Source organism: Micromesistius poutassou (genome assembly GCF_964030765.1).
Source record: "Micromesistius poutassou genome assembly, chromosome: 15".
Classification (NCBI taxonomy): domain Eukaryota; kingdom Metazoa; phylum Chordata; class Actinopteri; order Gadiformes; family Gadidae; genus Micromesistius; species Micromesistius poutassou.
The window spans coordinates 11212254-11234087 of NC_140285.1; the positions used below are offsets into that span (position 1 = coordinate 11212254).

General features: G+C 47.3%; 1 protein-coding gene across 1 annotated transcript; it reads left to right on the forward strand.

Moving 5' to 3' along the window:
- Positions 1 to 672: 672 nt before the first annotated feature.
- LOC311359310 (poly(rC)-binding protein 4-like) lies at positions 673 to 21834 on the forward strand (the record flags this gene model as incomplete). Its single annotated transcript, XM_084479310.1, is given in 14 exon segments — positions 673 to 688; positions 691 to 779; positions 1314 to 1337; positions 3338 to 3370; positions 5439 to 5555; positions 8168 to 8299; positions 8991 to 9119; positions 11147 to 11221; positions 13850 to 13921; positions 15507 to 15548; positions 15748 to 15823; positions 16426 to 16475; positions 20413 to 20582; positions 21483 to 21834. Coding segments are annotated over 14 exon segments (1377 nt in total).

Here is a 21834-nt window from a genome sequence, read left to right on the forward strand (position 1 = left end):
TGATAGAAAGTAGTTCACAAAGAATCAGGGCTCCTTGTAAAGATCTATAAGCATCACGTGCCATACACTGTCATATTTGAAAAACTTCCTCGCACATTGTTTGGCTCTTAATGATCTACATAGGGTATTGATTTCCTATAAATACCATTGAGTCACTGCATTCACATGCAGCCCTTACATACACTGGCAGCTTTGAGAAAGAAACATTGTCAATAATTGAGGTTTAAGGTCAAACATACAACAATATGTGCTTTGTGAGTTGATTTATGAACCATTGTTTGTTTGTGTGTGTGTTCTTTGTATGTGTCTGTGTGTGTGTGTGTGTGCATGTTATGCGTCATGTAAACATGCCCAAGTATGTATGTATGTGCCTAAAAATTTATAATTTGTCGCATTAAAACACACCGCATCAAATCAACTGTTGCACGCTTCCTTCCTAGTGGACGTCCGGACGGATCTCGGGCCAAAAGAAAAAGTGACGACCCGACCTTCAACCAAGAGTGAAAACACCACCCCCTCACCCCCACACCCCTGAAGGACTCGGCGAGGTGTGTGTGTGTGTGCGTGTGTGAGTGTGTGTGTGTGTGTGTGTGCGTGTCTGTGTGCCTGACTTCAAGGACTGACCCTGGTCTTCCCTGTGACGCCGTGCCCTGCAGCGAATGAGCCCTGTACATGCGTCTCCCTGCCAACTGTCCGACACCGCGATGAACTGTGAGCAGGACTTTGGGGAAGAGGGCCTTGGGGTCACGCTGACGCTCAGACTGCTCATGCATGGAAAGGTAAGAGCCCTGGGAACCTCTTTGATTAAACCAGGGTTCAATGTGTGTCCATTTTCTCCAAGCAATCTGTGTATTATGGAGATACAAAGATAAGAAAAGACGAAGATCGAAGATGCCCGTCTTGGAGTCTGATGGTCAGACTGCATGGAACTCATACATTCATATATATGCATATGCGTATATATGCTGGGGTGTTTGTGTTGACTGCAGATTTGGGGTTTATTGGCGTATAAGAGGGCTCTTTGTATCAGTATGAGCTACAAAACGTACCAATCAATATATACATGACTATTTGTACTGTTAAGTCATTTAAGCAGATGCTTCTATCAAATGCGACTTCTAGTGAAAGCAGGCACATGTCAGATACATGAGTGAGATATCGGGAATCGAACCCTAGACCTTTTGGCTGGCAGTGAAACACTCTGAGCCACTGCTACATGTTCCTTCTATTAAAACAGTCAATGTATCTGTTGAATGTGTGCTCGCATTTTCTTTCATCGTATGATATAGCCTTTGCCTTACTTCATATTTCAGGAGGTGGGCAGCATCATCGGAAAGGTGAGCATTATTTTTGTTTCATTACTTGTACTGTTAAAGTCGGAATGTGTATCATCTCAACATGCTTGTCGCTTAAAATAACCAGGACATATCCGTAGCCAACACAGACTACAGACAGATATTTGTAGTCTGTAGTCTGGTTGATAGTGTTATCAATAAAACAACATCCTCTAACTGATGTATTCTACAAATATAAAAGGCTGGCCAGCCCGTACTTTCTATTGCCACTCCCAGAGCCCCTCCCACTCACGGCACCCAGCCAGCCCAGCTACGCTAGGTCGCGTCACACAGTCGCACAGCCAGTCAGAGTGCAACACTGTTGTTGAGTCTTTCTCATACTCAAAGTCTCTTGCCTACCAACTGGAAGGGGCTCAATCGTACACATAGCGACTTTAATACTTGAGCTTAAAGATATCACAAAATGGCATTCGTTACATATCTCAATTCCAGAGTATGACGGGTTTCCAAATTAAACAGGAAGTTGGACAAATATCAGGGGGATCTGTGTAGGATCGGACTCTTCTTTATAGAGTCATTTACGTGGTGGAAGCAACAACAGAATGTGCTCGCCAGCGATGTGTTGGTTCGTGGCAGGCTTTATATGAAGGGGAGCTGGGAACGCACAAATCATATTGGTACGGGTTGAAATGTTAAGCCTTCCAGCAAGGACATAAAAACAAAACTTCACTGTGGATTCACAAGGAAAACACGTTTTTTTTCTGTATGCTTACGGGATTATGAATTTGTGACTGATATGAAAAATATCTAACACGGTCAACTCACAATCAATTAGAATTGCATGGTGTGTTTAGAAAATGCATCTTATTGTAAGGATTGTTATTACCATTACTTATTGAACTGGGGCAACGTGAAGATTCCAATACTCATGCCTTATGGGGTGGGCGGGTAGGGGTCTTCAGGCAGCATCCACACCTTCTGTATTCAGAGGCACATCTTGGTTCATCTTGTGATGGATTTCCTTCAGTTTTTCAAGTCCATCGGTAGAGTGGCTGACAAAAATGTGTTTTCCGTCCGTATCTCCATCCACACATAATTGCCTTACACCAACCCTCTCAAGAAGCATCCCATCTCCTGATCCCACACAGCCATCCATCACGCAGGAACATTAGTGCACTGAGTGCTAGCCTAGCCGGTGAAACAGAGCACCGAGGGGCATATTACCGCCAGCCCCCCTGTGGCCACTTCTACTGTCTGTGAGGAGGGAAAGGTTGGCTCCCTCAATGTTCCTGTCTGAGTTTTACGAGCTATCCAATTGTAATACAACGGAAACATGTGCACAACAGAAACTACAAACAAACTATAAAGCATCAGACCTGGTGGTCAGGTCAGAGTAACAACCTGAGAAAATGTGTTCAAACGAAATACAAAGTGTGAGTGTGTGTGTGTGTATGTGTGTTGGCGTTGTCAGAATGTTCCAGAGGAGAATAGAGGAAAAAAATGGTGGAGAGAGAGAGAAAGGGAGAGATGGAGAGAGTGAGAGAGAGAGGGAGAGGGAGAGAGAGAGAGGGAGGGGGGGGGTCGAGGGAGGGAGTGGGGGAAGACAAAGGCACGGTGAGAGATGTAATTGCCGACTTACAGGAACACCAAAATACATTTGATGATCACTTGCCACCATGCTGTCCAGCCCATTTTTTTCTCTCACTGCAGCGAGCTTCCACTCCCTCAGATAAGCAGCACCACGCTGGAAGAGACAATAGACCTTAACAAGTGCCATGAGTTTGCTTCAAATCCTACAGAGAGAGCTGAGCGTGGTTCAAAGGTTACCTGGTGTGAGGAGCCTATACAAACTCTTTGTCTGTGTGTGTGTGTGTGTGGGGGGGGGGGGGGGGTATACAGTATAACTGCCCTGAATGGTGGATGTGACATCTCATGTGACACTTTATATACAGTATCAAGCTATTTCATCGTGATGTGATATGAGTTCCCTTGATACGGTTTGATGCTTTTGTTGGCCGTGTTGTTCTGCTCTGTCTTTCCAGAAAGGGGAGACTGTGAAAAGAATACGAGAGGAGGTATGTTCTGGTTTCTGTGTTCAGCCATCAACCGTCTTCTTCTTCTGTGGAGCTGGGGAATGAGATGCCTGCATATTCTCCCGTCCCCCTTGCTCTCACTACTTTGTTGGCTGGAGTTTTGTGTGTGTGTGTGTGTGTGTGTGTGTGTGTGTGTGTGTGTGTGTGTGTCCCTGTGTGTGTGTGTGTGTGTGTGTGTGTGTGTGTCCCTGTGTGTGAGTGTGTGTCCGTGTGTGTGTGTGTGTGTGTGTGTGTGTGTGTGTGTCCCTGTGTGTGTGTGTGTGTGTGTGTGTCCCTGTGTGTGTGTGTGTCCCTGTGTTTGTGTGTGTGTGTGTGTGTGTGTGTCCCTGTGTGTGTGTGTGTGTGTGTGTGTCCCTGTGTGTGTTTTTATGTGTGTGTGTTTGGGTGAGGGTGAGGGTGTGAAATTAGACAGAAAATTAAAACAGATGTATTCAATTTGACAGATATTATTTGATAGTTTGTTTTTTTCTTGTATATATTCTCAAGGTTAACCATGACAAAAACCTAATCTATAAAGGCTTCTGCCATGACACAACCGTTGCCGCTTGATATTGAAGTGTAACTCTGTGACTCAACTCTGCTGACCTGCCTTCGAGTCAGGAATGACTTCTCTTTCAATTAAAATTCTCTCCTTTCCATCATGCTTGACTGTCCCTCATCTGCCACTCTCCAAATCCCCGTTAATACCAGTCCGTCATTCACACTGCCCCTTCCCCTAGCTTAATGCATTCTCTCTCTCTCTCTCTTTCTCTCTCTCTCTCTCTCTCTCTCTCTCTCTCTCTCTCTCTCTCTCTATCTCTGTCCCTCTCTGTCTTCACCCTCCCAATTATTTCCCTCTTCCCGTTGTTCAATTAAAATGGTGTGTTTGTCCAGGGTGATGAAATGTTGGTCCTACTTTATGAGGCGGAAGGATACACAGTGGGCTAGCGGCGTTTATAAAGGAACACAGCCGCCCTGCAGTGAGTGTCTCTTCGGATGAACCACTCATCCATGGTGGTGGTGGTGGTGGTGGTGAGGGTGATGGTGGTGGTCATCCAGCCGAGCGACAGGCCCGTTGCTCGGCCTGCCCTCCGATCCCCGTTTGTTAGTCTGCCCCCCCACTCCCCCCCCCCTTGGCCTGGCAGTGCTCCCCTAGGTCTTGTACAGCCATGAGTCAGTGATGTGACTGTCCCGGAGGTCAGAGATGCATCCTGCCCCTGCTTCTCATATGACCCTCTATCTCTGTCTCCTTCTCTCTCTCTCTCTCTCTCTCTCTCTCTCTCTCTCTCTCTGTCTCTCTCACTCTCTCTCTATTGCTGTCCCTCTCTCTCTCTCTCTCTCTCTCTCGCTCTCTCTCTTTCTCTCTATCTCTCGCTCTCTCTCTATTGCTCTACCTCTCTCTCTCTCTCTCTCTCTCGCTTGCTTTCGGCTCATATGAATCACAGAGTAGGATGGCAGCCCTGGGGGAAAAAAATACAAAAAAAGATTTATTGTGTAAAGGACAAAGCCCCCCCCGAGGTTACTGTTAGGAGTGGAATATATGGACATGTGTCCCCTAACTCCAGCTTCGATTTCATCTCCCTCTCCCACTATCTCTCTCTGTCTGTCTCTGTCCCTCTCACTCTGTCTCGCTGTCTTTCTCTCTCTCTCTCTCCCTCTCTCTGCCTCGCTATCTATCTCTCGCTCTCTGCCTTGCTATTGATCTCGTTCTCTCTCTTTTTCTCTCTCTCTCTCTCCCCCTCCCTCTCTCTCTCTCTCTCTCTCCCCCCTCCCTCTCTCTCTCTCTCTCTCTCTCTCTCTCTCCCCCTCCCTCTCTCTCTCTCTCACTATCGCTCTCTCTCTCCCCTTTATTTCCAACATCACACTACCTGCCTCCGTCTTTTCAAAAAACTGCCGCACGTTTGATTCTTCTCAACCTTGGTGAAATAATAATAACACAAATATTGACCCCCTTAACTGATCCGGGCCCCCCCCCCCCCCCTCCACCTCCTGCACCCCTCTCCCTCTGCCCTCCCCCCCCACCCCTCCCCTCCCCCCACCCCTCCCCCCCCCCACACCCCTCCCACCCCAGAGTACGGCCCGGGTGAACATCTCAGAGGGCTCGTGTCCCGAGAGGATCATCACCATCACCGGCTCCACCGACAGCGTCTTCAGGGCCTTCACCATGATCACTTTCAAACTGGAGGAGGTGATTACTGTTATTATTATGGGATGGATTCGACCTTCAGCTCCCCTCTGGTGTTTTATCTGTATCCATCATGAGGGCAGAGTGGGCGTGCTCTCAGGGGTCAGGGGCTTTCACACATCGACCAGCCGTCCCAAACACAGGGATTGATTTGGCCCGTCGGTCGGTCAGACGGTTGTTACTTCATTATGTGTTTTTACTTCGATTCGATGAGCGGATTCCAGGAGAAAAAGACAAAAGTTTGTCGAACGCATCTCGCCAGGTCGTGGAGGTGGGGCCCAAAGGAAGCGCTCATCAGTGATGGGAGCGAGGAGGGCTGTGCTCTCCTCTTTATGGGATCCCATTTCCCCTCAGCCCAACGCCCCATTACCGCTAATGTGCTTTTATCCTCCCTGATTGCCGTACTCCGGGGCGGAAGTAGAAAATACCTTTCGCTGCGTATGCATTCCTTGATGTGCTCTTTGATGACACAGTGTATGGAAGTGGATGAAGCCGGGAGACATACGTTTTCACTGGAGAAGATGTTGTATGCGAATAACATCAGACTCCCACTGAATGCGCGTGTGATTTGGTGGTTACACTGGAAGGCGCTGCATCAGATGAGGGGTGGGGGTTGGGGTTTAACGATGTAGCAGTTTAGAGATTGAATTTGGATCAGTGCTTGACTCTCCTTGGCAGAAAGCAGCACATTATTTATAGGCTTCAATGATTAAATCTGTTGATGTTCTTCGTCTCTCAGCCCGCGTTTATTCCCTCCTCGTACACCGCGACCCCCACAGTGATTCCACCACCGCGACAAATTAATTATGAAGATGAAAGCAGGTGCCATCGTCAGAGCGCTGTGGCAAACGGCCGGAGCACGGGAAGGGAATACCCTTCTCTGCTCCCTGTCTGTTTGCGCTCCGTAAACAGACGCTGGCACGGAGCGCCGAGCGGCCTTCATTAAAGAACCTTGCAAACGCTCACCTCCCCAGCCTCACCTTTCTGTTGTAACTCTTGGGGTTGTCATGGCAACATGTCAGTGCAGCCGACCGCGCGCCGCGCTGCGCATAGCGATGTGTCGGACATCTTTAATTAAGCAAGAGCAACCGCTGCCATGTCCACTCTGGCCATCGGTCCATTGCTTGTTGCACGCAAAGCATCTTTTTTTCTTTCTCCTTTTTTTCTCTCTGCACACGATATATTATCACGCAGCGGGGGACTTTGAGAGGCTGTCTCGGGGCTACTTTGGGGCACTTTGTTATTTTACGTCTTGGCAAATCGCTATCATTGATTCAAGCAGCCCACCGTGAACTTAGTAAATTGCATCGTTGAGGCGGTTTGAAAATTCAGCGTAAAATAGGCCAATAATGCATGCAGGTGTTGTGTTCTGGTAGCAATTAAAACAACCTGTACCATGCCCATGTACACAGGTCTTATCACACGCTCAACACAACAGACACTGGGGATTTACCCTTCCTTTCTGTTATGGGTGCTTGCATCACCTCAGGGTCCAATTTCCCCATGGATTTGCTTAGCTTTTTCTTCCTCTGTTTTCTTGTGACAACGGCACAGGGAAAGCACACGGGATAGGATTCACGCCTGCTTAGACGAGCCGTGTATTTTGAGATCAAATCTTGCCCAAGTGTGCCCAGAGCATTGCGATGCTCTGCAAGATACAATAAGACAAGGCATACGAGACGCCTAATCAAGCTCTTCACTAAATATAGACGCTCAGCAGAGCGCTACATCAGAGGGTGCTTCACACACACGCTGCTTAGCATTCAAATGCCGAACCCTAACTTGAGAGATACATTTTCACCTACATGTCAAATTAAATCCCTCCTTGGGGGAGGGGGGGGGGGGGGTAAGGGAAAGAAAACATGCATCACACTCTTTGTCTGGGGTCTATTCTATGAAATCTATTTTGGCACGCTGTTCTCAATGATCTCAGTCACATTGCTTTTAAAAAGCGTGTAGCTCTAGGTTTTTTGTCTCGTGCTCGTATTCAGGCCAAGGAGTTGCTCTCTCTCTCTCCCCTGACGGGCAGAGAGAAAGTGAGATGAATTTGCACTTCAAAGGACGTGACACGCACTGTGTTGATTCATTAAGAGTTCAGACTCCGCCCATGGCAGAGGCTAGAGGGCTCCGCACCACCTGCAAAGTCAGAATCAAACAAACACGCGGTCGGGTGAGAACCTGGTGACCTCATTCACAGCCGGTGGCCCGCTTGTGTCCTCTTGTATCCAGAGGACCTGCTGTTCACTGGGAACCGCTCACACTGGCCAGGTTTTCACATCTTTTTAGGGGATTGCAATATATCGCTCAATAATTGTAATAGTGACTACTGTAAATTAACCGGACCACAGATCAAGCAGAAATAACTATGTTCTTTGTTTAAGTGTCTTTTTTTAATTTAAAACATTAATCATAACTTATTGAACGGATTTTAAAAATGAAAAAGGTCCCCGGATGTGGATGCTTGATCAACGTCTTGACAAAGTGGGAACAAAAATGAAATCGTTAATGCTATATTGTCCTTCGTCTCCACGCTCGGCCTATATTAGTCTCTCTATGTAAGTGACCAGCGCCGCCGCCGCTATATTTACCAGCTCTGCCTCTCTGCCTGCTCCCAGGATCTGACCACACTGGTGGCCAATGGGACCATCAGCTCCAAGCCCCCAGTCACGCTGCGGCTTGTCATCCCCGCCAGCCAGTGTGGCTCCCTCATCGGGAAGGGAGGGGGCAAGATTAAGGAGATCAGAGAGGTACACACACTCAAAGACAAACACACACATGCACACGTGCACACATTCACGAGGACACACACAGACATGGACACGCACGCTCCCACTCTCACACACAGGCACGCACACACGCACGCGCAAACACACGCACACACACACACACACACACACACACACACACACACACACATTGACAAACTTTCTGTACACACTTACGTTTACACACACCTGCAAGTGCACACATACCTGCACAGACACACACAGAAAACCTCACACACTTAGTACTATAATGTCTTCACTTACAGTCAGGGTTTACACATCAAATATATATCTGAACTATTGCTAAAAAAGAGTCCAGAAAACTATTGGAAAATCATTACAATTCTAATAGAAAATAAAAGAAAAATAATAAAATGTTTTCTTATGCCACTAGTATATATGATCATTCAACAGATGAAAGTTATATCTCAGCTGTCTATTCAATTTTCTGTTTGGTTTTGTTTTTGTTTTGGGACAAAGCCTCTAATGCCTCTGTTTTGAATTCAAAACAGGCTCCACAGACAGTGGACTGTGTCTGGAGTTATCGGTAGATCAGAGAAATCCTTTAAAACATACACCGCACCAACAATAACAACTCCTCCTCTTCCTCCTTCTCCTCCTCCTCTTCCTCTTCTTCCTCCTCCTCCTCCTCCTCCTACTTCTGTTCCTCCAGAGCACCGGAGCACAGATCCAGGTGGCGGGAGATCTACTGCCCAACTCTACCGAGCGAGGGGTGACGATATCTGGGACTCAGGACTCAGTAATCCAGTGTGTCAAACTCATCTGCGCCATAATCCTGGAGGTAGGCCAACTAATCTGTCTGTCTGAATTGTTCTTCTACCTCACATATCCTTTGTTGGACAACAAACTTTTCCATGTGAGAGTTAATGGATTTTCTTCTTTCTTTCTTTCTTTGTTTTTGGGTTTTCTTTGTTGTGAAAATTGCAATAAGAAAACAATGGAAAATAGGTAGACCCGAGTTTTAAAAGGCCTAATATAAAACAAGAGTGTAATGACTTTAAACAGTAGTCATATTAGTACTGTGTTTAATCCACCGCTGGAGTAATTCAAGCAAAGACAATACAATTCTATGGCCATTGTGTTGGATTAAGGACTGGGCACTGCTGGATAGAGATAGGGGTTATTACTCATCTTCCCTCTTAAATATGTCTTGAGAAATGCTCAGAAAGAGCCCTCATCCTTTAGTCCTTCCACTCACAGTGCATTGACGGCTGAGCATGTGTGTGATTTACATCAGAAACCATACAACCTGATAACTAAAAACGCTCCAGGAAAGCACCAAACTGACCTTTGAGTAAAGAGTGTCTGTGTGGGTAGGAGAAGAGCTAGCGAAGATAATGCTCCAGCCAAGTTTCTCCCGGTGTGTGAACAGCGGCACACAAGAGCTTTTTGTTTTTGCCTCTGCAGCTGGACCTGACTGACTAATTGCTAGTTTGATCCAGTTTTCCAGGCCTGCGTCTTCAAAGGCTTGCATGTTTCATTAGGATTCCTCACCAGCGGGTCCTTGCTTTGGGTTCTAAGATTTAAATTATGCAAAGTAACACACACACATTCGCATGCGTGCAGATGCGCGCAGACACACACACACACACACGCACGCACACGCACACGCGCACGCACGCGCACACACACACACACACATATGCACCCGCACACGCACAAACTCAGCTGTGTTTACTTTCATAGAAATGATGCTCCACACTTTGGGAAAACACACGTGCACACACACATATACACACACACACACACACACAAAAAGTGCAACGCCACGGCATTGGATTGAGGAAACTCATATGCATATTATACCATGTTAATTTTTGTAAATCAATGCATAAAATGTTGTTTTAGTTTATCCTATATGGATCGAGTGTCGCTGCATAAACAGAAGCTTAAGTGAAGAACTAACAGTTGATAAAAAGCTTTACAGAGAGCTCTGGAGCCACATCAGTCAATTCAAAACAATAGAAACAGGAAAGGAAGATTATGGAGGAAGAAAACTGTTCTTTAAACTGTTAGTAGTTAGTAGTTTAAGAGGCATAACCAGCAACCTTATGCTAGCACCCATAGCAAAAGGATATCCTGGCAGGTATGGCGCATTTCCACCGCAGGGTGCGGGTCGGTTCAGTCTGCAAAGGTGCGGCACGGGTCGCGTTTCCACCACCAAAAGTGGGCGTGACCTGGACTTAGCCGTATTGAGCCGTACTCGTCTCGCAGTACTCCTCCGTTGGGGTACTGAGACGCCTGAAAGGGTCCCGGCAAGTTTGAGCTACACACACCGTCCGTTGATTGGTCGACAGAATCGTCCCTTCCGTGCGACAGGGTGATAATAAACACAGTAACCGCGAGGTATGTCTGGACAACGGCGAAAGCTTTGTTTAATGTCTTAGAAAATGTCGCACAAAAGTTTGCAGTGCTTCTTGGACGTCCTACATTGTTGCTCTTTGTTCATTGTGTGCTTTCTTCGTTTTCCTTGGATTTATTAGCAGGCTACACTGTGTCGGGCTGCTATGAGATCACGATGCTTACGTAGCTGCCATGGCTAAACCCCGCCCTACCATAGGGGTATTGGCGGCGGTGGAAATGCAAGCCGGGTCTATACCGCACCCTCACTACTGGGCTGAGGCATGCTGGGTCCGAAGCGTACCCGCCAGTAGAAATGTGCCAGTAGTGTGTTTGTCTCACAGCCAAAAGGTTACAGGTTCAAACCTAGGACAAAAGTGCCCAGTGAATGGTTATTCATTGTGTATTGTTTTGATAAACACATATCTCACCACCCAAGTCCCTTTGTCTTGTGTTTCTCCTCCTCAGTCTCCTCCGAAGGGAGCCACCATCCCCTACCGACCAGGCCCTTCCCCTGCTGCCCTCCTCATCTCCGGCAATCAGGTGAGAGAGAGAGAGAGAGAGAGAGAGAGAGAGAGAGAGAGAGAGAGAGGAGAGAGAGAGAGAGAGAGAGAGAGAGAGAGAGAGAGAGAGAGAGAGAGCGAGAGAGAATCCTTTTCATTACAACCTCAATTGTTATCCCCTTAGATTAGGGGGCAGGCAACCCCTTGTGTAACAAGATTAGTTTGGATGACTATGAGGTGGACATTATTAGGATGCAGTTTACTGCTGCCTCAAGGCCCGTTGTACACGTGGGCTGCTCTAGTCTTCACAAGACCATCCAGATATTCAAGCGTGCGTTTCACCAGGAATATCAGTCTGGCCTTGGCTAGGAAGCCATTGATTTCCAAATATGGGTGCAGCCTTAAATCGTTCAAAAAACCCCAGCCAATCAGGTTCAATGATATAGTGATGCTCTTGCTCTCTTTGCCCTTGCCAAATCCCTTGGAAATAAAGCAAAAACATATCCCCCCTGAGAAAATCATTTCGTGCAGATTTCTCTAAATCTTCCACCGTCGCTCCTCAGTCTATTTCAGAAATAAAACGGTTCAAATTGCTCTGTAGATTGCTACACTTTTCTCGGAAGCCGCCAGACTTGTTCGTCATCAACTGAGGCCATTTCTCAATACCAAGTATGCGAACTACGGACTTGTGGACTTGGAAGTGTGTACTTGGCAAGTCCGGACTTCCAAGTACAGACTTCCGAGGATGTGAGTACGCACCTGCAATTGGAACAGCAGCGGACTCGATAACGTCACCAACTCAGCTCTGTTAACTGTGCTTTACGGCCTCATGTAGGCATATACTACTGAACAATATATACAAATTATATAAAACTAAACCGCAGCCTCTTTCATTTTAAAATAGTATGTTAATATTTTGAATGAATATAAATGAAAAGATATGCTTGTCGTGTGTATAAGCTATAACTATAAGCTATAACTATAAGCTATAACTTTTTATATGTAGGGTGCAGATGCGCGTGCCTAACTGCTAAATGTAGTTGGAGAGTAGGCTATTGATATAATAATTACAAATGAGCGAGAATTTACACAGATTGGAATAGAAACACACACACACGCGATCGGATGGATCCGACCGGGATTTTTGTTGCCGTTGCGATGGGTTTCCTCTATCAGTGACTTATACAACATAAACAAATTATATAAAACAAAACCCCAGCCTCTTTCATTTTAAAATAGTATGTCAATATTTTGAATGAATAGGCCTACATTTTTTGTTATATATGTAAAATGTGCCTATTATTATAGCTTACATACTAATATTTTAAAACATGGGAATGCGAAATGCATCCTGGGATATTTAAGTGTCCCAAGTCCACACAAGTCACCTCCGATGCATCCTCGGTGGAACGGCCAGTTTAAGAACGCATCGAGAACACTTCAGGGTTTTACGACTGTACTTTACTTGATGCGTACTTTGAATTGGAACAGTACTTGGGCTACGTCTGATGACGTTTCACGAGAACGCAAGTACACAAGTACAGACAAGAACGCAAATTGAGAAACGGCTTGAAACTCCCTCCCCGGAGCACTGACCGTACCTATCCCTTTAACCACGAGCACTGACCGTACCTATCCCTTTAACCACGAGCACTGACCGTACCTATCCCTTTAACCACGAGCACTGACCGTACCTATCCCTTTAACCACAAGCACTGACCGTACCTATCCCTTTAACCACCAGCACTGACCGTACCTATCCCTTTAACCACGAGCACTGACCGTACCTATCCCTTTAACCACAAGCACTGACCGTACCTATCCCTTTAACCACAAGCACTGACCGTACCTATCCCTTTAACCACGAGCACTGACCGTACCTATCCCTTTAACCACAAGCACTGACCGTACCTATCCCTTTAACCACGAGCACTGACCGTACCTATCCCTTTAACCACAAGCACTGACCGTACCTATCACTTTAACATTTCGGGAGAGCCTTGAGGCCCGACTGATCTTGTGAGACCAGGGTGGTCTCACGGGGGCCGGGCCAACCATGCTGTGTGGAGGATTAGATAAGAAGAGAATCTGGGTTAGCGGGTGTCGATTGTGGAGTTTGGTGGAGTTTGGTAGGTTGAGCAGAGAGGATCTAGCCAGGCTGGGGACAGACCTCTCCCCGACTGCCTGCTACGTCTGCATACTCTGGGTGTCTGTCAGCAGCTCCTACACCGTTGGCCTTGTCCCCATCTCAGTTAAATGTCTGCTTTAGCCACATTTTGTATTTCTTCGAAATAATCAGAGGACGTTAAGGTCAAAAGGGGCAGGTTTGTGGTCATGAGGATAAAATGGAGGATGAAAGAAAGCGTAAAATGTGGCTCGGTGTGAGGGGGGGGTTTGTGTACTCTTCTTCAAATGAGGAAAATAGAGCGGAAGGGGGAAGGAGCTGGTGATGACTCATAGCCTGGAGGACTCCTATCAGGCCGCATCATGTCTGCACTCAGAGCCGCAGAAAGAGGAACCGAGGGAAGACACAGTTACTTATAACTGTGTTAGTTATAGGAGTTATAGGAGATGGCCTTTTTGGTCATCCTATATATATTTATTTATAAATATATATGGCCAGCAAGTAGGGCTTTATTCATGCCTTTGTACATGTGTGCGTTTGCAGATGTTTGACGCAGCAGAGTTCGCTCCCCACCAGTTGTACTCCGTCACCCAGGGGGGCCTCGATCTCCAGCAGGTGAGTCCTATTGTATTCGGTACTTATGGCTTTGTACTCTATAGCAGTATTCTATATTCTATATGGTGTTCTATAGCAGGATTACCATCGCCGCCGCAACCACTACACATGTGTGAGTTTGCGCCTGATTTATTTTTGCATACCATGTCATGCATCCATCCAGACATTTTTAGATAGATATTAATATAGATAGGGTGTGAGGAATGATGTGCATATCTATGAATAAAGGGGATTACAGGGCAACAATAAGCGCTCTAAGCAGGGTGAGCGGGAGTGTGTTGTGTTGTGTTGGGTCCGAAGTGGCCCCTGGTCCCTCGGGTGTGTGTGTGTGTGTGTGTGTGTGTGTGTGTGTGTGTGTGTGTGTGTGTGTGTGTGTGTGTGTGCGTGTGCGCGTGTGTGTGTGTGTGTGCGTGTGTGAGTGTGATGCATTAAAGAACAACAGCTGAACGTAAGCCACTGCCATTGTTCCACTCAGCCGCCAGAGACGTCAGCCCCGGCTGAAACACGATGCCGTCATCTCCTCCCCCAATACACACACACAAACACACCCACACACACACACACACGCACACACACACACTCAGACTCAGACACACCACACACCCTTGGCCCGTTCTCTGTCTCTCTTTATAGCTGAGCCAGCTGAGACAAACACACTCATAACAGCCTCTTAAGACCTACATTACTTATATCTCACTCACTGGCGAAAGATAGGAGTCTATCATCCATGAGGAGTTTCATGGATAAGATATTCACTGCTGAGTCACAGATGTGATCTACAATCTGTATTACAAAACTAGTTATTACAGTACATCTACATGTTCTGTCCATAGCACGCGCTGTGATATTTACTGTTTGTATATCTTTTTATCGTATGTCTTTTTGATCGATCCTTATGTGGTTACTGTTTTACTGAAACGACTGGGGCATGTACAGTCTTGAACATGTATTTAATGTATTTGGGGCGGCTCTGTTCTTTCCAGCAAGGAAGACAGTTGTATTGCACTAAGTATCCCATATAAATGGGCTTTATGTGCGCCCTGTGATTTATGATCATGGTATGGAGTGGTTATGCTAGACAGGCCCGTGGCGTCAGGCAGAATGGAGTTGAGCTAAGCGCTGTCTGTCATGGACATGACTGCTGGGAGAGAGAGAGAGAGAGAGAGAGAGAGCACCACCCTCACTAATGACAGGAAGGAGGAGGAGGAAGAGGAGGAGGTGATGCCTGGACAATGAGAGGAAGATTAGATAAAACTTTTGGATTTGGATGGATAGACAGACAGAGAGGCAGGCAGGCAGAGACACAGCTACATCGATACAGACAAATATATGGTGTAGCATTCAGGACACAATGCGTACCCACACCCAGTTGTTATGGCTGTTTTTCTTTTTGGTCTTCTTACAGGAATATAATGGAGTCAGTAGTTACAAATGCCTATATCAGTGTGTTTCTTTGTTGCTCTTGCCTCTATTGTTTATTTTTGTGTCGCAGCAAATCCTTCCCGTTCGAAGATCAATTATTCTCCCTTTCGTGTTTGTTTTTCCCAGTGGTCATGTACTTAACACAAGGTTCTCTGTTCCGCAGGCCTACACTGTGCAGAACCAATATGGCATTCCACATTCAGAGGTATTAACCGAGGAATTTGTATTAATATGACTAACATCCTCTAATACATCAACAGCAGTATTGGGTATTTTTCAGTTTTTTCTTTTTCTGTGTATGTGTGTGTGTGTGTGGGGGGGGGGGGGGGGGGGGCGCGGTTCATCTGGATGATTCTGCATGCAGCTGCATGCAAGTTATACTGTCCCCCTCTCTCGCTCCACAGTTGGCGAAGCTGCATCAGCTGTCATTGCAGCAGAGCCTCAGCCCCCTCGGCCAGCCTGCTCCCACTGTGTTACCAGGTATGTGCCCACGGCCTCCGAGCAGACAGGCTGGTATGTTACAGTAGACACAGCGGCGAGCCGCCGCGCTATCAAACATTCCCCCTCGCCTATGGTTCATTATTATAGCATGACCTCAACCAACCGACCGATTCAGGCTGCAACCGGTTCTGTTTGATATCTGAAATGTATGAGTTTGAATGATTCCCTTTTTGGTTGGTTTTCAGTTATTCCTTTTATGGGGGTTTATTTTTGCGCAGTTCATCTCTGCATACCTTTTTGGACCGACTGATCATACTGTATACCATCTATATTTATATTCTGTATAATCCAGGGTTTATATACGAGTTGTATATGGGGATGCTTCTTCTCCATGCGAGAAACTAAGAAACATGCACCATGTATAATATCAAAATGTAAATGAGCAGCTTTGCAAAATCTTGCAAGCTGTTACTTTGAAAGGATTTGTTAAAGAGGCTGTGATTGGCCACACGCCTGACTTCATGACATAATTAACTGGATTTGTGGCACGGCGTGAATGTCGCAATGTGTAAATTATTAGGGTTCAATTATGCATCTTCTTCCTCATTTCTCTCACTCTCTCTCTCTCTATCTTTTCGCAGGCATGGATTCAAACTCCCAGGCTGCTCAGGAGCTTCTTATTCCCAACGACGTAAGCGCTGTGTGACTCCAAAAATCCTCCTTTCTGCTGTTTGTGTGTCTCGTCTTTCCTCCGGTAAACAAGCGGGGTGCGCGTGTCATACGTCGCAGTATGCAGCAGGTGACTGAGCTCCAGAACTTCTTAAAAAAGCATCTCTCTCTCTCTCCGGAGCGATGCAACGCCCAGACACAGACCCTGATGTGGGCCCCTATTCATCCGCCAAATGATTCTAAACCTCGGACCAAACGCTCAGGGTTAAAGGGGAGCGTTTCCACGGCAATATGGATCCCTCTGCAGCATCATTGTCTCGGTGCCGCGGTTTCTCCCGCGAGGACCCTGCTAAATCCTCTCATGTTCCCTGACCTACTTAGACTCAGCGCTCTGCTGTCAGAGCAGCCCCTACTAAACTAACCTGTCAAGGAGCTCGCTCTTCCTCCTCCTCTCCTCCTCCTCCTCCTCCTCCTCCTCATCCTCCCTGTGTGTGGGATCCTGCTCCCCTCGCATACGCCACCTTTCCATCATTATCCCACTACCACCATCTTTTGTTTTTCGACTTTTCCTTTTTTTCGTGTGCTTTTTTGAATGCCAAACGTTGTCCTGGAAAAGTACAATGTCTGAAGAGGATTCGAGAGGCAAACGTTGTTCTGGAAAAAATACAATGTCTGAAGAGGATTCGAACGCGCTGTAACTTTGAGTCACAGAGTTTATTTCGGTTCTTATAATAAGATGCTACTAATAATGATGATGCTATGTTGTGTGTCCGGGCTGGGGTTGCTCCCCTCAACACCAGCCAGTGCAGGGCTTTGTGTGACAGAGACAGCTGGGAGCTGCACTCATTGTTTAGCAGGGAGGACTTGTAGCCATGACTGATTGTTAGTTAAAACAGCATAAGCCCCACCGGGAAGCTGGCATGCACAGGACCACGCCAACCAGCACACAAACAAGCCCTGTTCTCTAGGGCTGATAGAAGTATATACACACACACACACAGACTCACAGACACACACACACACACACACACACACACACACACACGCACACACACATGCACACACAGCTATATGCAAATATACATAATACAGACTAATATTCAACCCATATTCAGACCCATACTCAGAGACATGCACACACATAGATGCACACACAGACACACAGTCACACACACACGCACACAAATGCAAATACACATGGACCCATATGCAAGCACACACATGCACACACAGGCAGGCCGCGTTCCCCCTAGTCAGCAGTACACTGTACTCCACTCGTGGCGTGGGTTTCGCCAGAAGAAAAATGGTGACATTCGCGCCACACCATCCTTCTTCCTGTGTCCTTTTCAAACGACTGCCTCAGCAATAACTATCATAAAATATAGGCCACTCCCGGGTTTAAGACCCGGGCCCAGCCCCGCGGCCCTAATGCCAGGAGAATGTGTGTGCTTATGAACGCATCATTATTCCGGGAGGCGCTACGTTCATGTGTGTGTTATTCATCCACCTCTGTCGGAAACGAAAACACGGGAAAAAAAAAAACAGCTGCCCACTGGGTGTGCATTTGGCCTCATATTTATTCTGGAGGTAAAGGGCATTGTTTGTCCAGGGGTGTGTGTGTGTGTGTGTGTGTGTGTGTGTGTGTGCATGCATGCATGTGTGTGTGTGTGTGTCAGGGGCATGCCGCGGTCAGTGGGTGTGCTGCTGACAGCTGACTATCCACGGACAGTCTTGACTCTAAAAGGCCAGAGTCCAGAGGACCCCCCCCTTGCCCCACCCCGCCCCCACCCCTGATCGGACGTCCTATTGTCTGTAGGGGTTGATCTTTAGGCTCGGGCCAAGGTCTGTTCCTACACACACCGCGCCCACCAGCCCAGCCCCCCGTACCCCTTCCCTCCCTCCCCCCTTGAATAATCTACAGTGCCAATAATAGCCATGGCGGACCGACCAGGTCGGCCTGTTAGGAATTAGATGTCGAGAAACACAGGCAGCGCACATGAGAGGGGAGGCACGCGCACTAGGAATGCAGAGGGAGGAGGACAGGAGCACAGACAGCGGGTGCCTGCTTACGGCGTGTGTGTGTGTGTGTGTGTGTGTGTGTGCATGTGTGCCTGCGTGTGTGCGTGTGTGCGTGTGTGTGTGTGTGTGTGTGTGTTTATATCAGCAATGAGCAGCCATCATTGCTGGCATAAAGACACACTCACACACACACACACACGAGCACACACACGCACACACACACACACACACACACACACACACACACACACGTTCACACAATCACACATGCACATACACACACACATACATACACACAATAACACACACACACACACACACGTTCACACAATCACACATGAGTAGTACTTCATCACAGCCTTGCCCTGCTACTATTTATCTAACAGCATAGCTGCTGTCACTGCTCCCTGACACCTTCCACTTAGACTGATACCCCGGGCCCTCACACTGGAGTGGTTCAGGGCAGATAATCGTCTGGACCCGGCGTGGGTAAATATCTGTTGGTTCTCAACTGGCTGCCACCCTCGACGAGAAATAATACCCCCTCCCCCCCCCCCCAAAATATACAAAATAGTGTTAATGGCTGCCATAATAAAAGTGCTGGCAGTTTCTTCCAAAGCGCTCTTAGCATAAAACAACCCCACCCCACCCTGCTCTCGACAGTGGTGTTGTGTTCCTTATGCTTTAGAATTATTTTTCCATTACGTCTCCCATTAGCGGACGAGATGAGATGCATTTCGGTAGCTTGTGTTTGGGAAGCGATTTGTTTTGGGGAAGTCACCACATCTCAAGGAAATCAATAACCTTTTAGCCACTTAGATGAATGAGAGGCAAATGTGCCTTCTCTCGTCTCCTCCTTTTTCTTTTTACCAAGGCACACGCAGTTGCAATTAGGGAAGACTCTGGGGGGGGGGGGAAGAGGACCCCTCAACATGAATGATGGATGAGCGTGCTACAGCCTCACAGCATACTGTCGGAGCGCACCCGTACGACATGAGGTGGCTCATGCCCCCATAGAGTATGCTGTCAGAGGGCAGACCATGCCCCGCTCAAGACCCATTGGAAAGGTTTTCCGATGGGGACGTTTCATTGTTTTTGTTTTGTTTCGATGAGACACTTTTAGCAGAATAACAGAGGTGGACACGGCTGTTCTTTTTTCATTTCTGTCACGAAGGCTAGGTTCCCATCTTGGATTGTGTGTTTGTTTGTCTGTCTGTCCCTCTGTCCACCCATCTGTTTGCCCATCTGTCAAACTCTATAAAAAGTAGGGAATGGAGATTCTTTCAGCGTGTCTTGGGGCTTTGTACGTTTGTTCAGAAGGAGAACTATTTGCGCTACCCCTCCACCAAGCGAGGAGGGGTAGCGGGGGGGAACTGAAAGTCCATTGTGGTGACAGTGTTACGTAGATTAAACTCACATTCCTTTGAGTGTACACATAACATTTTCTCAAATGTCTACATTCAGGGTTCTTTAGTTCTTGGTGTGACTTCTACATCAACTTGTTTTTCTAGCAGAAGTCACACGCTGTTGTAAAGCTGGCTGATTCCTAAATCAAAAAATCACAAACACCTTTCAGCATGTCATTTGTCTTTTGTAACGTGAATATGATAACCAGCAGGTAAAGAGATTCAAACTTGTCACTGGACTGGAATACAGCTTTGAAAACAAAAGGAGACAGACATGTATCTGTATCATGAAAACCCAGACAATACTAAGTCTTGTATCACAATATAGATATTATATTAATATAGTTCTTTAACCTCACTCTGTGCTATCCATATAGCCCAACGATGTAAAACATGCATATTGGTATTGTGCTATAGATAGGTATATAATGCAGTGCCTTGCAGAGTGCCCTCTTAGTGCTTTCCATATATCTCCACTCTCCACTGTATGCTGATGGTTCTCTCCACCCCCCCCTCTCTGCCTTTCCTCCCCAGCTGATCGGATCAATCATCGGACGCCAGGGCACCAAGATCAATGAGATCCGCCAGGTGTCTGGAGCCCAGATCAAGATCGGCAGCCAGCTAGATGGCACCAGTGACCGCCACGTCACCATCACCGGCACGCCCATCAGCATCAACCTGGCCCAGTACCTCATCACCTCCTGGTAAGGTCGGCTCACCGACGCGTGTTGCCTTCATCGCTGTGTGAGGGAGTGTGTGGAGGGACGGTTGGATCAGAGGTCAGCACCAGGGTTATAATGTGATACCCGATGGGGCTAGGGTGCCTGAAGGATGACAGATGCCAGAGGTGGTGTCGTGTTTTGTGGTGTCGGGCTGCGATCGACGTAATGCGATACCGCCGTTTTGTTTTTGATTGTATTGCAATCGTGGGGCGATCTCGATACGATCTGGGTTTTGCCGAGTGACATTTATTTACATTTTTGAGGATGGCCGAGGGCCAAGAACAGCGTGACAAATCAACAGCTAGGTAGTCATCAAAGTATTGAAATTAAATAGAACTTGAAGCTTTGGTTGTGTAGGGGATTGCAGATTAAATTCATTTTTGCATTTACATTAGACATTTATATTACGCTCTGTATCTTAACGGTTGACATTTAAATGAAAGGTTAACAATTTCTTTGCATAATGTTGAAGATTGTTGAAGATTAAGACAGCATCCTTTATGCTGTTTTTTTACAGTTACAAATTGTTTGGGTATTACATTCAGAGGTCATGATTCTGGTGTGGTTAAGATCTTGGTTAGTGGTAGGTAATATAGGTCAGATAGTAGACGTTAGTAGACCTAACAGATGTTAGTTAAGATGTTAGTTAAACTATCTGGGAATCCGCAACCTGCATCGGCCCCTCTGTTAAAAGCAGTTGAAATAGGAACCGAAACGATCTCACAGAGTGACACTTTCTTTTCACTCAACACCTTCCAAACCTTTCAAACCAAACCAAATTCACAATCACCCTGTATTGTCTACCCTGCCTCTCTCTCTCTCTCTCTCTCTTCCTTATCCCTCTCCCTTATCTCTCTCCCCTTGCTCCGCCCCCCCCAACAGTTTAGAGACGGCCAAGTCCACGGCGCAGGCGGCGAACATGGCCGCCTCGGTGGACCTCAACATGGCCTTCGCCCAGCAGCACCCGTCTCCGGCCGGGTCCCCGGGGCCCACCCTGGCCGCCATGGGCACCCTGGGGCCGGCCCACATGCTGGGCACGCCGTACGGCACCGTGCCCCTGTCGGGCCTGCTGGGGGTCAAGTCCATGCCCTTCCTGACGCTCTCCAGCCCCGCCCCCACCCCCATGGCCGTCAGCGCCGCCCCGTCGCACAACCCGCTGGCCGCCTACACCGCCAAGATCTCCTCCGCCGCCTGCATGAAGAAGCCCGAGAGACAGAAGTTCTCCCCGTACTGA